General features: G+C 40.1%; 1 protein-coding gene across 3 annotated transcripts in view; it reads left to right on the top strand.

The window, feature by feature from the left end:
* The window catches only part of cacna2d1a (calcium channel, voltage-dependent, alpha 2/delta subunit 1a), a 114,013-nt gene that overhangs the window by 56,378 nt on the left and 41,791 nt on the right, over positions 1–15,844 (top strand). For all 3 annotated transcript variants that reach the window (XM_042510981.1, XM_042510980.1, XM_042510979.1), the window contains exons 7-10: positions 8,415–8,546; positions 10,179–10,248; positions 11,025–11,075; positions 12,641–12,740. In XM_042510981.1, the coding sequence (XP_042366915.1) occupies positions 8,415–8,546; positions 10,179–10,248; positions 11,025–11,075; positions 12,641–12,740 (353 nt within the window). The remainder of the gene's footprint in view (positions 1–8,414; positions 8,547–10,178; positions 10,249–11,024; positions 11,076–12,640; positions 12,741–15,844) is intronic.

The raw sequence follows: 15,844 nt of genomic DNA, 5'->3' as shown, positions 1-15,844 counted from the left end.
TCGCACCAAACATGCACACAGACAGGGCTCCAGAAAAAAGAAGCTTGTGATGTAACACGAGTGAATATTAATCTGATAATCTTAAAACAATCTAGATCAATCACACCCAAGCTTTAGGGAAATCTCATAAAGCTAGATTACATCACTGGTCTATCTCACACTGCTTAAAATGACACTTTATGAATGGTTTAATTTTTTTACATACCGCATTTAACAACACACACATAGAGCTGGCAACAAAAACGTTAAACAATTTCCTTAAACCCAGGCATGAGCTAATAGCCTCGCTGGCATTGATTGAGCGTTCAGTATCAATCTCAGTAATGATCGTCACACTGGGTTTGCTAAATGCAGAGGACTCAGTCACATGACGGTGACTGTGCGAGTCACTCCACATAAGTTGGACTATAAATGTGCAGAGCGACGGGCCTCTGAGGCCTCTGCAGACATTTTTGTCATTGCCAAATGGCCAAATGCATTCAGTTATTTTTACAAGCAACAGTTGTTATGATGAAAGGCAGACGGTGGGTTGGGGGATTGGTGGAGAGGGGTATTCCTAGTGTGATTTTTCAGTCTCTTTTGCTGTCTTTCTGTATCTTTATATCTCTGTGCTGTACTGTATTTTGAAAACAAACCTTTGCATTCCAGCTGTATTTTTACAGCAATTTGTTAAGTGTGTCTTGCCATGCATATTGTTTTATTAAATACTCTTTAATTTATGTTATGATGGGTGGGTGTAGTGTGAGTAGGTCCATGGCTCCCCTTTTTTTCTTTTTTAGGTTAGTTTTGATGAACCAACCTTTTAAAGGATGAGAATGGTATTTTTCAACCTATTTTCACTTAAGGTTTTTTGAATGTACCCATTCAGGGCATGTGCGCACCCTCAATTTACATCTGCTAGAGACACTGTCAGGCTCAGATTGTTATTCTCAGTGTCTGAAAACATGATGAAAAGGATCCTACAAGAGATGGGCCTTTTTGTAAAATATCCTATTTTATTTAACCAGAAACAGCCCCAAAATTTTCATCCCCAAACACACCAGACTCCACTTAAACAGTAATTTCATCATCATAAGACACAAAATTTGTTTTAATTGGACACAAACAAAACAAAAATGACATGAAAGCTTTTTTGGTTTATTTTTCCACTTTTTCAGCAATTATCAACTCCGGCTTGGTTGAAATAAACCCTTTGTTCACTCAGTTAGATTTGAAAATATTCTTACACTATACACTCTAAAATTACTGTTTATTCAAATGGAGTGTGGGAGCAGTTTCTAGTTAAAGAAAAGTATCTAATTCTCGAATAAAGCCTTCCCCATAAATTATCTGACATAATATCTTTTCCTGTCAGTGGATCCTGTTGTTCCCGCAGCCGTTTTGCTCAATTCTGGACCAATTTAAAATGTGTTGTTCCTATAAGTCACTTAGACACAAAAGCATGAGAAAATAGGGTCCAAGCTTGCAGGCTGTTTGGTATCTGTTTGATGTCCTGCAGCTCTCGGGCAGGTGGTGGAGGGTGGGGTCTGGGTGGAGCTGTAGTTAACAAAGCAGCAAAGCTTGGCTGGTGTTGGTGCTCCCTCTCTCTTTCTCTTCCTCTCGCTCTATCTGCAAGGACGGGCTGCCACATTGATGCCACTCCGGCTGGCCGGCACTGTCAGCGTTGCCATGGCAATGTGTATCCCTGTGAGTGTGTGTGATTGTGTATTTGGAAGGAGACACTTAGACACGCCCTGGTTTCTATCTTGTTGTGTGGAGGAAGGACTGGTAACTTGATTAAGGGACTTTGTCTAGACGAGGCTGGCGTCCTTGTGGCTTTTAGTGATGCTGAAGGAGAGATGTGTCATCCTCATCTTCTCTTAATTGTGGTAGTGTTTCTCCACAGCCTCCACTACTTTTTATTCTTCCTTTCTCTTCTGCGGAAGGTTTGTGTTTTAGTTACCTTCCCATACCTTCTTCACTTCTTATTTTGCCACGTTTGCCCTTTTTTCATTTTAATTATGTTGCTCCCTTCTTCCTTTTCATCGACCCTTCACTCCGCCCTCCATCACTCCACGCTCCCCTCATCCCTCACTCCACTTTATTAAGCATATTAATAGTGGGGTGTGTGGAGACAAATGTGCTACTGTCTTTCTCCCCCGCATTAGTCCTGCTGATTGGAAGCTATTCTCCCTGCTGATCCAGTGTGGGTGGTCAGACTGGGATTCATTATCGTGTTTATGCGTGTGCGTGCATGCACACTGGAGGTGAATCAGAGTTTGTGTGTGAATGTGTTTCAGCGAGAGGGGAAGAAACACTCGGGGTGTGAGATTCGGCATGTGTGTGTGTCACATCTCATGCACCTACTGTACTGTGTACGGATCTCATGGCTTTGTGTCTTCTCACTCATTAGGCGGATTGGTGTGGATGTGGTGAGGGGAGATGAGGGGGAGAAAGCGTCGAGGCCTTGGCAGGAGAGCGGAGGCTCGCCTGATGCCCGTTTGCATCAACGCTGTGTGGCACCTGTCAGCCCAAGACACACACACACACAGTGACGTGCTGAGATACTGTGACACTGTGTATGTGAGCGTGTTTGTAGCAAAGTCATGGTCCCTGTGGCAAAGCTCACAGCATGGAAATTGATTTTTATTTTTTTTCCTTTTTGCACTCTTGTGCCACTTGATACACATTCTATTTACTTTATGGAGCTGGCTGCCAAACTCTGAGGTATCTGCATCTCCATCTCTCTCTCTCTTTTTTTCCTCATCCCTTCTTCCTCCCTCTCACTGTCATTATGTCTGCGACCTGTGTCCTTGCAACAAGTTGGATGCCTTCCCAGGATGTACTAATCAGCTGATTGGGATTCCCCTCCATGCCAGATTGTTCCCAGAAAAAGTTTCTTTCTTGTAATACCATTCTACCCCCGCATAAAATTTTTAAGACAGTGATGAATGAGATTTTTGCAATGTCATGTACTGTATTGTTGAATTCATCCCGGATAACTGGAGCCAATGTCAACAAGTGGAAACCTGTCCGAGTGAGGTGTATAAGGGCTCGACAGTTACGTGGAGATGCATATAGAGAGGAAGTGAGATGTGATCACAAGCGGTCACTGGAGACACGTGGAGATGTTTTAATAATGCCAGCTGTGAGTGGACAGAGCTGTCCACTTGTGATTACCTAAGATGCATGCTAACACCAGGTGTGAACAGGCTCTATAAGGGCTTTTCTCACCTTCATCACCTCAACACCTTTCTATAGAAATAAATATGGACATCAAGTGTGTGTGTGTTGGTGTAATATCCCCCTTCCTCTTGGCTATAGCCACTATGATTGTGTTGCACGTCTCTACATCTTCATATTGCCTTGGATGGTTTTCCTACACATTTGTGATAGCTGCACTCAGCTTTTCCCCCTGTGGCATCACCAAATGATCAGCTATTTGTCAGATGGTCTCCACAGAATACACACATATATTTAGATCACTGCAGTTTGAGGTCAGATTAAGTTCACCCTGATCAAGATCAACTGGATGTTCACAGTTTATGCAGCGTGTTCTCATAATTTGCTTTCTGGTCGAGTCACTGCCCGTCATTCTCATTGAAATTATTTCACCCAAGTCTATGAGTAAAATTGGGTTGCAGATTTCATCGAATGGCAAAAATGTGATTTTTAAAAACTTGCAGATAACAAACACAATAGTGTGGTATTCAGTGTTGTGTCCAGCTGAACCGCAGCTCAGCTGGCTCTTATGAAGTCCTCTCACCCCCAGCTCTCTCTGCAGAGTTTTTAGCTCCTGCTGCCGACATCCCTCCATTCAACAACCCATCCAAACTTACTGCTTTACTGTTCATTTTACATTTGATAGTGCAAATTGCAGCATTGATGAGCAAGGCAACTTTTTTTAATGAATGAATGGTGAAAATTTGTGTTATTTAGTGATTCCAAGGTGCATAATAATGTAATTTTTCATTGCTGCACACATTTTGCCACCCAAAGATATGTGTCGATATTGGGATGTATTAGAATGGAATCTCCCCATGTATGTCAGTGCTGTGTAAATGCCTGCAAAAAGGACGCCTTGTGCCTCACGTCACAATCAGAAGTGAGTGGCGAAGTATCATCGAGTAGAAGGCCCCTTCTGATACGATGATTGCAGGTTCTCACCACTTCAGCCCCCACCATGTAATTACTTTCAAATGCACAGGCGGTTTCAGCCACCAGCTAGCTGATGACAGGGAACACCACGGGGCATCTCTTGGCATGGCACCGTGCAGCTTTCCCTCCTCACCTCCTCCCACCGCCGTCACCCTCATCAGTCACTGCCAGAATCTAGTTTGATTTGTTTTTGAAAGCATCTACATGCCTCACAGGGAATTTTTAGTGTCTTCGTTTCCATATTCAGTTCCCATGTCTTCTTGCTGCATGAATCATTCATATTTTATTTTATTTATTTATTTATTTTATATGTCTTCACTTGTTAACCATATGATAGTTGAACAGTGTGATTTTTTTAATCTGGCATCTTTGCTGAATTCATTCTCTTTCAAAACCGATATGTTGACCCTTATAGTTTTAAACAGTGACTGCTCAGTGTTGCATTAAGTCCAAACAGATTCTTGCAGGGATGCGGGAAAGGTACCAGTTTGCATGACCAGACTCAAAAAGCTCACTACTCTAACTACCTGTTTCTTACAATTATCTTTAGATTCCTGACCTGACCTGTTAAGAAGATACCCACAACCAAATGTATAGCTATAATTTGTTGAGTAAATGCCTGGTCACATCAATATTTACAATGGCAGATTTCAGCGGACTCAATACCGGGGACAATCTGAAAAAAAGTGCCAAGTTAATATTGAATCTGCACCATAGGCTGTGTATAAAGATGGACTACATGTCCCCCCTATGTTTAAGTCATGCTAAAATATCTGGGAAACCGGCACTGTCATCTTTCACTGGTGAAGTCATTTGGAGCCGGAGTCTGGCAGTAGCGATATCTGCCGTGTCGGAGTTCCTACCAAAACACCCGTCCCACAAATTACGAGCAGCGCCATTGAACACGAGTGCATGGATTGGCTGTCACAGCTATCAATCATGGCGGAAAATCCCCTTTTTGTTGAATTAAACAACTCATTAAAACATATCATAAAAACAATCACTTGAACAAAGATCTGAGTGATGAGAACTACCTTCAGTGACAGAAACCATCTTTGGGGTAAAAAATTATTTGGCGTGTACTTTTTTTTTTTTAGTTTGGCCTGTGTCCCATTCACTAACATGGAGGTGTGGGCTTTATGACCTATGCTGCAGACAGACACCAGGGGGCGATCGAGATTGAAAAGTTACACTCTAGGGGAACTGTCATGTTGTCCATCTTTATATACAGTCTATGATCTGCACCAGTAACCAACAGCGAGCCGTCTATAGTGCTAACCTTTGACCTTAATGGAATGGAGATCTGGAGACTCGAAAAATACAGGATGTTGCTTATTACCTTGTTGCTTATGTAACTTATTACATTTTTTACAGGGTAAGTTGTAATCTGTAACTTTTCACATTTCAAAAGTAACCTTTCCAAGCTGTTCATAACTATATTTCTATGCTTGTACCCACATGTACCTGTTTTATGTGGGCTAAGCCTCGATACACGTTAAGTTCTACACCACCTGCTCAGTGTCAGCTAACTAAAAGTACTTGTTTACTTCTTCATTTTATCTCTTCTTTTCCTCTCTTAACTCAGTGCGTTGTGCCATGTCTCCAGTCCAAGTGGAGTGAAATAGAATTTCGATGCAGAAAGTCAGTAGTTCAACATTCAAAAATTCATAGACATCTCTTTATAATTTCTGATAGTTTCTTTTCAACGCCTAAAGAAAACACGTTCACTGACTTTTTTTTAGGTATTGGTAATATCTGTGTTTGTTGCTCCAAGTTTACAGACACAAAAACACATGTTTCCTACCCCCTAATCTCCCTCAGGCCATGATGCCATGGCTGACAAATAGAGCTGAATTGACTTGCGTTGCTGCGGTGATACTTCTCATTTCTTCCTCTCATCGTGGTGACCTCGAGCAAACAGCAGACACTTCGCCACAGAGATGGATCTGTTTACAGTTAAACTGTGATTTGTTCTAGTATTTGGCTGCGATTAGAGGACGCTGCCTTGCCACGCCTTTGATATTGTTGCTGAGGGCTCATCAGTGGCGCCTGACCTGCCCATTCGGGGGGGGGGGTACTTGTGTGATGTGTGTCTGCATCCTAATTCCCGTGGGAGACTATAATGGGTTTGTCAATTTTACACTGGGCGAACACATAAAAGGACCATGGTGAGTAAGGACACTCTCTGTGTCTCAGTCATTTATTTTGTCTCGTCTTCATCATGTAACTACACCGACACAAATCACCTTATGAGCTGGTCACTACATTGACTTCCTGGCAGCAAATGGGCAAATGAAATACTGGATGTGATCTTTCCTTGTTAGTCCCCTGTTCACAATGTGCAGTATGGGCGGGGTAGAATACCATTGCTTCCTGTATGGGGTCTTGTTACCCTGAGACTTCTTGTTACTGATGTCACAGAAACCAGCAGGACTAATCCATTAACGACCATCCTGTGGGAGCAGAGAGATGAGGCCTGAACAAATTGTCACCACTTATCATTGGGACACGCTTTGCTCTGCAATACCACAGGGAGCAATTTAAGGCCGCGGCCTAAACTCTCTCTTTGTCCGACAAAGCATGGAACTAGAGGCTTGGAAAAGGAGGTGGTTGTGGGGAGGGGAAGGATCGAGGAGACAGAGAGAGGGTGAGAGCGACAGAATAGTGCGGGAGTGAGAAATGGGAGGGTGAGAGAAAAAAATAGATGCATTACCGCCTTGCAGTTGTGTGTGTCTGTGCACCAGTCAGGTTGCACTTACAGTTTACATCTATGTCTGTAAAAACATGGATGCTTAACATTCACAGGAGATCTCTGCGATCAGTACAGTTTCAAGGTGGTTCCTGAGGGTTCTTGAGTTATGGCCAAAAACATGTTGTATAAAGGTACCATGGCCTTGACCTTTGACCTTCAACCACCAGATTCTAATCAGTTCATTCTTGAGTCCAATGGACGTTTGTGCCAAATTTGAAGTAATAAGACATACAAGGTCAAAGTGACCTCGAACTTTTTTGTTTGTTTGATGTTTGTTTGTTTGTTTTTGCAACTTCAACAGTTCAACAGTTTCAAACAGTCTCTTAGTGGAGACCTCTACCATGCTCCTCTACCATGTTAAAACATGTAAAGGTTGCTGTCATTTGATTACGAAAACGTGCACATAAGTAGTTCTTTTTCAATCTTCTACAATCCATTTTTATTGAAAAAAACTATATTTGACAGCCTTATCATATTTACATTACATAGTTGTATATTAATTCTTAGTTGAGACCTCAACCTTCCATTTCCTGCTGATTAGAATATTTTGAAATAAATGATGCCAGAGAAATATTACAAAGTGTGCCAAACAACCCCAGTCTCCCCTACTCACTGAAAAACGTGCCTCTCTGCTGTCATTATAATTTGGTAACTGAGCACAGGGGCTTCACACTAACTTACCATAACTAATTTACTAACCATAAACATGTAACTCAGTCTCAGCAAACTCCAGGTCTCCTGTCTGTCCCCTGTCTCTACCTGATGTGTCTTTTTTATGTACTTTGTTGTATCTTTAATCCAGTTGCTCTCACAAAAACACACACACATAGAGCATCTACACATACAAGTATGAGTCATGCACAGCTTCAGTTTGACATGCAGCCCACTCTCTCAGGCAAAGCGCTGCCTTTTTTGATCAAACTAGATTGTTGGAGCATTAAGCCAGTAAGAGCTCCTGCAGACTAACAGGTAAACAAAACGTTTACTGTATGTCTGTCGCCGGACTGCCCGGGAGACGATTTTGGCCTTATTCCAGATATATCAAATTGAATCATTCTGATTTTGCTCCCTCTCTCCTCTCCTTTGCTCACTTTCCACAGCTCTAGATCTCGCTGTGAGTTTGTGTTTTTGAGAGCAAAAAAGTAAAGGATATGGAAATCATAGCAGATTGACATCAGTTTCAATATCTGCAAGGAGGCCTCTTTGCAGCTGTCAATGTCAGTAGCTAAAGACTGGGAAATCTATGTGTGTGTGTGTGCGTGTGTGCACGCATGTGCCACATGCATGCCCGTGTGTGTGTGTGTGTGTGTGTATGTGTAGGCTTTCAAGCTAACTTCAAAATTGCTTTTTCAGAATAAATGGTTTTTGAAAAGCCTTGACATTTTGTGCTTGTGTGATTTTTATGCTTTTGTACTTCTGTACAAATATGACTCATTTAATCTTACTGTGTGTGTGTGTGTGTGTGTGTGTGTGTGTGCGTGTGTGCGTGTGTGTGTGTGTGTGCACACGTATGTGTGTGTTCCAGCCACCATCATTCTGAATGAGCTAAATTGGACGGAGGCCTTGGAGGATGTTTTCCGGAAAAACAAAGAGGAAGATCCCTCACTCCTCTGGCAGGTGTTTGGCTCTGCCACCGGATTGGCACGGTACTACCCAGGTGAGCAGCCTTGCAGCCAATAGGGTTACTAACAGCATGCTGACCTTCCTGTGGTCAGTGACAGTGACAATAAGTGCCACCAAAGGGCCATTTCATCATGTTGCAGGCAGATGCATGCTACCACAAGCTAACTTCTCTAAACTTTGTGTTGCTGTTGGCTGACTTTGTCAGAACTCAGTCTTGCAATTTCAGGCAGACAGTCATGAATCACTTTTGGAAAAACATATTCGAATACAGTCATGATCATTGCTCATAATGTTCTGATTCAAAATCTTGAACTCTTCATCACCCCAAATGTCACAAGGCAGGAGAGTTCACCTGTGGTTGTCCTCTTTACCCCAAAGATGACAGTGAGGATTAGTTTGATGTTTTGGAGAATACTGTACGCTTGCTACTTTTCTTGTCATGTAAGGAAAAGATAGATGCCACTATGGTGGCTGTTTGGTAAGTATTGAGGTATTACCACAAAGCAATAAGCCCAGCCTAGCATAAAGACTGAGTCCAGGCGGAATTTCCATAGCATCTGTCTGAAGTTCAAAGTCATTACTGGTTACCTGGTCGCAGGTTTCCATTGCATAATTAAAGGGGACCTATTATGCTCTCAGAGTTGTATCTTGTGTTGAATTGTATTTTGGGTTAACTAGAACATGTTTACATACTTAAATGGCCAAAAACATCAAGTTTTCTCATACAGTGTGTGCATTTTCCAGCAGGAATGTGATCCAAAATCGGGGAAGTATTAACAACATTGGCAACCCAGATTACTGGTTTCCCTGATGTTGGCATTTAGCTATATTTAGCAGACTAGGCTATGTAATGTAAACACTTGCGAGTGTGCCTGAAGCAGATGACCAGATACAAAAATCTGTAACAAGCCAACATTATCTGATATCCAAACTAGAAAAAACATTGTAAATAGACTATTCAGAGCGGTATTTGAAACTTTAGCCGTGTTTGTTATGAACATCCGATACTGTATTATATGACAGAAAATAAGGAAAAGCTTTAAAGAACTTAATTCCCTGTAAAACCACAACTTGACAATGTAATGTCTTTGTTTTGAACAGATTGAAAACATGAGATATGTATTATTTCCTGAGCTGTAGACTTGCTGGTAACATCGGAGCCAGGTTAGCTAGATTCACCCTGCTTTCAGAATTCATGCAAAGCTAAGCTAATCGCCTCCTTGTTCAAGTTGCTTGCTTAACATAGGAATTAGAGAGTCTTAGCCAAAAAGTTCTTAAAATTCTAAAGTTGCAAGTTCCATACTTAACGTAAAGTTACATGGTTTATGTAAACGTTATGTACGCAATGTAACATACTTAACATATCATACTTAATGTACTGTACTTAACAGATATTTACGTGGGTTAGATTTAGGAAAGAAACATGGTGACAACATATTGTGAACTAAATCAACACGTTGGTTACGTGGTCACAGCCTTTATGTTGGTAATACACAAATTCTGGTGCAGATGTTTTTTTAAGCATATATACAAACACTGCACAAAAACAGCCTGAATATAGATGTAGGTCATAAGAGGGTTTGGCCACTGAGACTCACACACCTTAAACCAAAGCTTAATGTGAAGTAAACAAACTTTCCATTTCCTCCCCTTTGCCAAATTACAGCTTCCCCTTGGATCGACTCAAGCAATTCAGCCAATAAGATCGACCTCTACGATGTGCGCAGGCGACCATGGTAAGTGCAGAAACTCATTATGGGATGTGCTGTTTTGGTTTTGTCTCTAATCCTCTCATTCTCTAGTCATTTCTCTATTGTTTGTCAAAGCTAGACAAGTGACTCATTCAATCTACCTGTGTAATTGTCATATTAAACATTCATTTGCAAAAAACTGTGTTTGCACGTTGCATAAACTGATAAGAGCATCAGCACACAAATACACACACAGTTTAAAACAATCAAATCCAGGTCTCTGACCAAAGACACACCCATTCACACAAACACATCAGAGCACCGAGATGAATAAGCTACTGCAGATCAAGGGGCACCAATACAAAAGCTTCATTATTCTCCTAAAAATGATTAAAATCTGGCCGGAAGCCACCAATACTCTTTTAACCATGTTATTAAATTTCATTAGCTTCAAAAGCCGTTGGCTGCTGAGCACTCAAAACTCTAAACAAAGACACACAACTGTTTGTTTATTAAAGAAATGGAAGGAGAGAGGTAATTAAAGCTCTGATTGATTTCAAATGCAAATGATGGAGAGATATTTGCTTACTAGCTCAAAGATGAAAACAAGTGATGAGACTGCAAGATGTTCGGTCTCATCACTATTTTATGCACTGAAGTTTGTTTTGTGTACCTTTCTAAGAAATTAGTTTGAATAATTTCTGCGCCATAGTAATTCCCTATATGTGTGTGTTTTTCTCTTCTGCACGCATGGATATGTCTTTATATTCTCAATATCCACAAACTTTTTGTGCATTTGTGTGTCTGTTATTACTCACCAGGTACATTCAGGGGGCGGCGTCACCCAAGGACATGCTGATCCTGGTGGATGCGTGAGTGACGACCTTCTGATTCATCTGTTACAGTCAGATTTTATTTTCTTTTGCGGGCCAGAAGGCCCTGATGCTAACTCTCTGACTGCTGCGCCACGCTTACGGCTGCCTCAGCACTCATGTGACACTGACAAACAAAAAGCAGTCAGTGTATCAGGCGACTTCATCATTTACAGTCCAGTTGTTTCTTCCTGTGATGAGTGGTTTATGCCCTAAAAGTTAAGGTTTAGAAGAGCTGAGATGTTCAGAGATGATTCTGGAGCAAAATAAATCTATTGTGACAGCAGTTCAGACTTTGATTACAATATAAAACTACAGATCATGCAGATTATTTTCTGATTTTACTGTATCCATTTCAAAACTGACAAAAAGGGGTTTATTTTTCATATTTATCAAGGCCAAGCAGTTCAAATCCCTTTTAAATTTAGGATGTATACAGTTGTAAACCTACCAAAAAATAAAATTAACAGAAATATGTGTCTAGAGGGTAGTTATAGTTTTATATTTATCTAATATCTAAAATCTATCCAACAAATGGTTGGTTTTGACCTTTTATTTTTCTTACCACAACCACTTAACTACAATGCAACAAATGTTCGCTACATGGCTGTGATAGTGAGCGTGGTGTAGTCTTGCCAGCATCAGAGCGATCCGTCTGGATTTTTCCGCTCAGGTGGAGTTTGATTATAAATGGCACTTATGGCACAGCACCAGGGCTAAATGACAACACAATATGATTAATGAAAAACTAAATTTGTCCACTTGCAGCTCTTAGCACAGTTCTGGTAATTGGCACACAGAGGATTGATGAGGCTTATTAGACATTAAAAGCTGCCTCCGTTATGCTTTGGTGAAAAGAACATTAAAGGAACTCCACTCCTCTTTTTTCCACTTTCTCTCCTTTTCTATTCTTTTAACTGCAGGAACCAATTAAGTCATGCATTTTAATATCCATCGGTGCAGGGTCCCCATCTTATTTTTACAAGAGTACAATAAGAAAAATATTAAATGAGTCTTTGCAATGTTGGACGCTGATATTTTGTTCTTAATCATTTCATGCTAACATGTTATCATGCAAGTCATTAGCTGAGAAATGGTGATGGCCCTGAGCTCATGGCACTAATGAAGATTAATAATAACAACATCACATTTTGTTAATGTGATGAATAATATCTAGCGTGCTTGTGAATGTAAAAAAAAATGTAGTCACTAAGGTCTGTAGTAATAATAATAATAATAAATAATAATAATAACTTTATGTATATAACACAAAAATAGAGTTTACAAAGTGCTTTGACAAACAAAGCAAAGCAGAAGCAGGCTACATGGATCTTGCTACTTGAGTTTCCAAACAGTGAATTCAGCTGCATGTCATGCTCCTGCCGTGCCCGCCCTATTGACTCCACTAGGGATGACACCAAAGTCTGGCTCCTCGAACGCTGTCACTGACTCATAACCTTTCCTTCTTTCATATTTTTCTTGGGTGGCAGCGGGGCACAACATTTTTTATATTATGATATTGATTTATTTGGTAAAACACATACAATCTTTGTTCCAATCTGCAGGAGTGGAAGCGTTTCCGGTCTCACCCTCAAACTCATCCGAACGTCTGTCAGCAAGATGTTGGAGACTCTCTCTGACGACGACTACGTGAACGTGGTCTATGTGAGTAATCATGCAGCTATCAGTTGAAGTAGGAATACATGCAGCTAATACTAATTTTTGCTTTAGAAATACTCTGCTTTCTATGTCTTTATGTTGCATTTTTTTCTTGCAAAATTCTCTCTGTGAAGCTCTTGATTCTGTGTTGTATTTCCAGGTGCACACATTGCTGAATGTTAATGTGGACATATTTGTGGCTTTGCTGTTTGAGTAGCTTCCCTCCTTCAGTTTGAGTTATTGGTTAAAACATGGCAGTGACCTTTTGAGTGACTTAATGTACCGCACATGGATGAATCTTTATTGCTGCTCTATATGTGCATGTGTGCATGCTTGCTTGTGTGCTTATTTGTCTGTCTCAAAGTATCTGGGTGTGTAGTTAAATATAAGTATCTCAAAGTGTGTGGGCGCGCATGTGTGTTTATGTGCGAGCGTCGTGTCTCGAGAGCATCAGAGCTGAATCTAAGTATGTGTGCCTAATAGAGCGAACACATGACAGCTTGAGCAAACCCTGAAATGCCACAAGATAAGTTTGACAAATGAATGTGTGCTGCTGTATTTATGACCCATACTTTGAATCAGTGGCATGTAATGGAAAAGGCCGCAGCCTTTTTGAAATTCTATAAGAATCTCAGGCACCAAAGGATTTACTGACAGGGGGATTGAGGAAATATTCATCCATCATCATTTGAGGCTCCATCGCTGGCTGCGTAAGTCAGATTCATGCTTCCTAGCAATATTAGTTGCGTGAAGAAAAATAACACAATTTTAAGTGGTTACAGTGGTTATTTCCTTCTATTGGAGAAATTTGTGAGTAGTTGCAAAGATGTATTGGAAGCAGTCACACTGGAAATGATTTTCAGGGCTGAAATACGAAGAGCAGCACTCTAACTTGATTTTGAGCCATTTTAAGCACAGTTACAATCTACCGCTTTATGCTGTTGCTCAGCAACTATCAAACAGTTACTGTCTGTCACTTAAAGAGCGTGGCTTGTGTAATTTAGCTAATAGCTATCTGAAGAATACACACAAGACATTAATACCGAATTTCTGGTGAAAGTGAGGAGAATTAATCACCATTTAATTTTCCTCTATACATTAAATTTAACAAAAGAAGGCCTTTCTCTGTCTTTATTTGATTGGATAAGGAGAAAACGTTTTGAATATAATTACAGGGTAAAAAAGACTTGAGACTTGGTTTAGGGAAACATATTGGCAGACATTGCATGTAATATAAGTATGTTTTCTTTAGTGTATAATTACCTCAGAATAAGAATTGTTGTGTTTTCTGGCCTTTAAAATAAACTTTAGATAGAGAGAGTTTATCTCATGTGAAAGTGCTTTTTTTCAGTGTACTTACCGGTTCAAATTTTCGGTTTTGGAAAGTCAGAAACGTTTGCTCCTGGTTAAAACCTCCTGAACATCTGGGTCTGAAGTTATCAGAAAACAAAGGCGAGCACAAAGTAGCAGGAGCTAGGCTAATGGCCTGTCTCTGATGTGCCAGACAGCACAGAAGAAACATCAATTTGTAACATTAAATTTCGTTTTTCAGCGTTTTTACCGGTTTTAATCACATGATCTGTTTGTTTTGGAAAGAAAGGGACCTCGACTGATCGTTTGGCTCCTGGTAAAAACCTCCTGAAAAATGAATACTGAAGAATGCCTAACAAGAAGATCGATACTTTCATGTCTGTTACCTATGAGGCTTCAGCTTTTAGGGCTATTAGTTTGTCTTAGATCTCATATATAAGATCTCATTTTCCTACCAAATGTGACATCACAAACACAGACTACATCTTTGCATTTTTTTTGTGCAAATTGGGAATTAATCACTGGCGTTTATTCTTATTGGAAGGCATTTGCTTATATTTGCATGTAGGTGGACTGTCTGGCTGAAAACTCCTCAATTTGCCCATTTTATTTTGCCCATATGGATTATTATGTCAATAAGATACTAAAGATGCACATTTTGAAAATATCTTGCTTGAGTTACTTCCATATTAAGCATTGGATACATCATGTGCTTGAATGTGTCTACACTCTATCTGAAACCTCCTTCTTAATCCTTATTCACCTCCTCTTTGTCCTCCCTCTTAATGGGAGGGAACATAAATGAATTATTCAGTTCACTTTTCATATGAACCATTAATTGCATTTTCTTTCACTTCCCTTAATAAGGCAGTGGTTTATGTTTTTGTTTGGAGTTTTTCAAATCAGCTAAGTGAAAGGGCTTTTGAAGTTAATGAAATGAGTCATCAGCCTAATCCGTATATTGATGGCATGTAGCTCAATTTGTAGATCCTCCAGAATCATTTTTAAGCTTTTTGGAGGCACAATCTCTTATAACTTTTCATTATAAAATGGTGTACTCTCACTCAGGTAATAGTTTTTTGTGTGTTTTTAGAGTGAATATGTATAATCAGTGTCTCTGTTTGGCAATGAAGTAGATATCTGTGAGTCTCTAAATGATCCTTACTGCTTCTGCCACTTAACCCATTGGCAAAATATAGATTCAAGTAACCATAATCTTACAAAAAACTCCACAAATGTACTATACCTTTTTCTTACATGTAGTTTAAGAATTATCTTTTAAAAAGATCTTAAAGATGCATCAAATGTAAGTATCTGATGCCTGTAGGGCCGCTGACCAAGCGTCAGTGTTTTAATGAGTTGGGAGTGTAAATGTGTTGCGGCTGGAGTTCATATTCTTAGAGATGTTTGATTTTAGTTAGTTGAGTTCATGAGTAGTTTTTGATTTTCTGAGTAAGAACCCTATGTTAATAAATGGAAAGAATAAGATTGTGTTTGTGTCTTTGCACCAAAAAGGTAGGCTTCAACAGGATAGAACAATAATAGTGACAGGACAGAAGTATTTTTTATAGACATAAACATATACAATACGAAGAACATGCCCACATGCAGTATGCTGCTTTGTTGAGTTTGTATGACTGTCTGAGATATTTTAAGATGTCAGATAAAGTTCTAACGCAATGTGGCTCATATTGGTGTGTGTGTAGGCGTGCGTCTGTTTAGAGGACAAATATCTTGGCAGTATTTGCCTTGAAACTTCCGCCAACATGTTGAATAGTTGGAAACAGTCATTGTGAACT

The sequence above is a fragment of the Plectropomus leopardus genome, chromosome 22 (genome assembly GCF_008729295.1).
Source record: "Plectropomus leopardus isolate mb chromosome 22, YSFRI_Pleo_2.0, whole genome shotgun sequence".
Classification (NCBI taxonomy): Eukaryota; Metazoa; Chordata; class Actinopteri; order Perciformes; family Serranidae; genus Plectropomus; species Plectropomus leopardus.
This window is presented reverse-complemented; position numbering and strand designations above follow the sequence as displayed.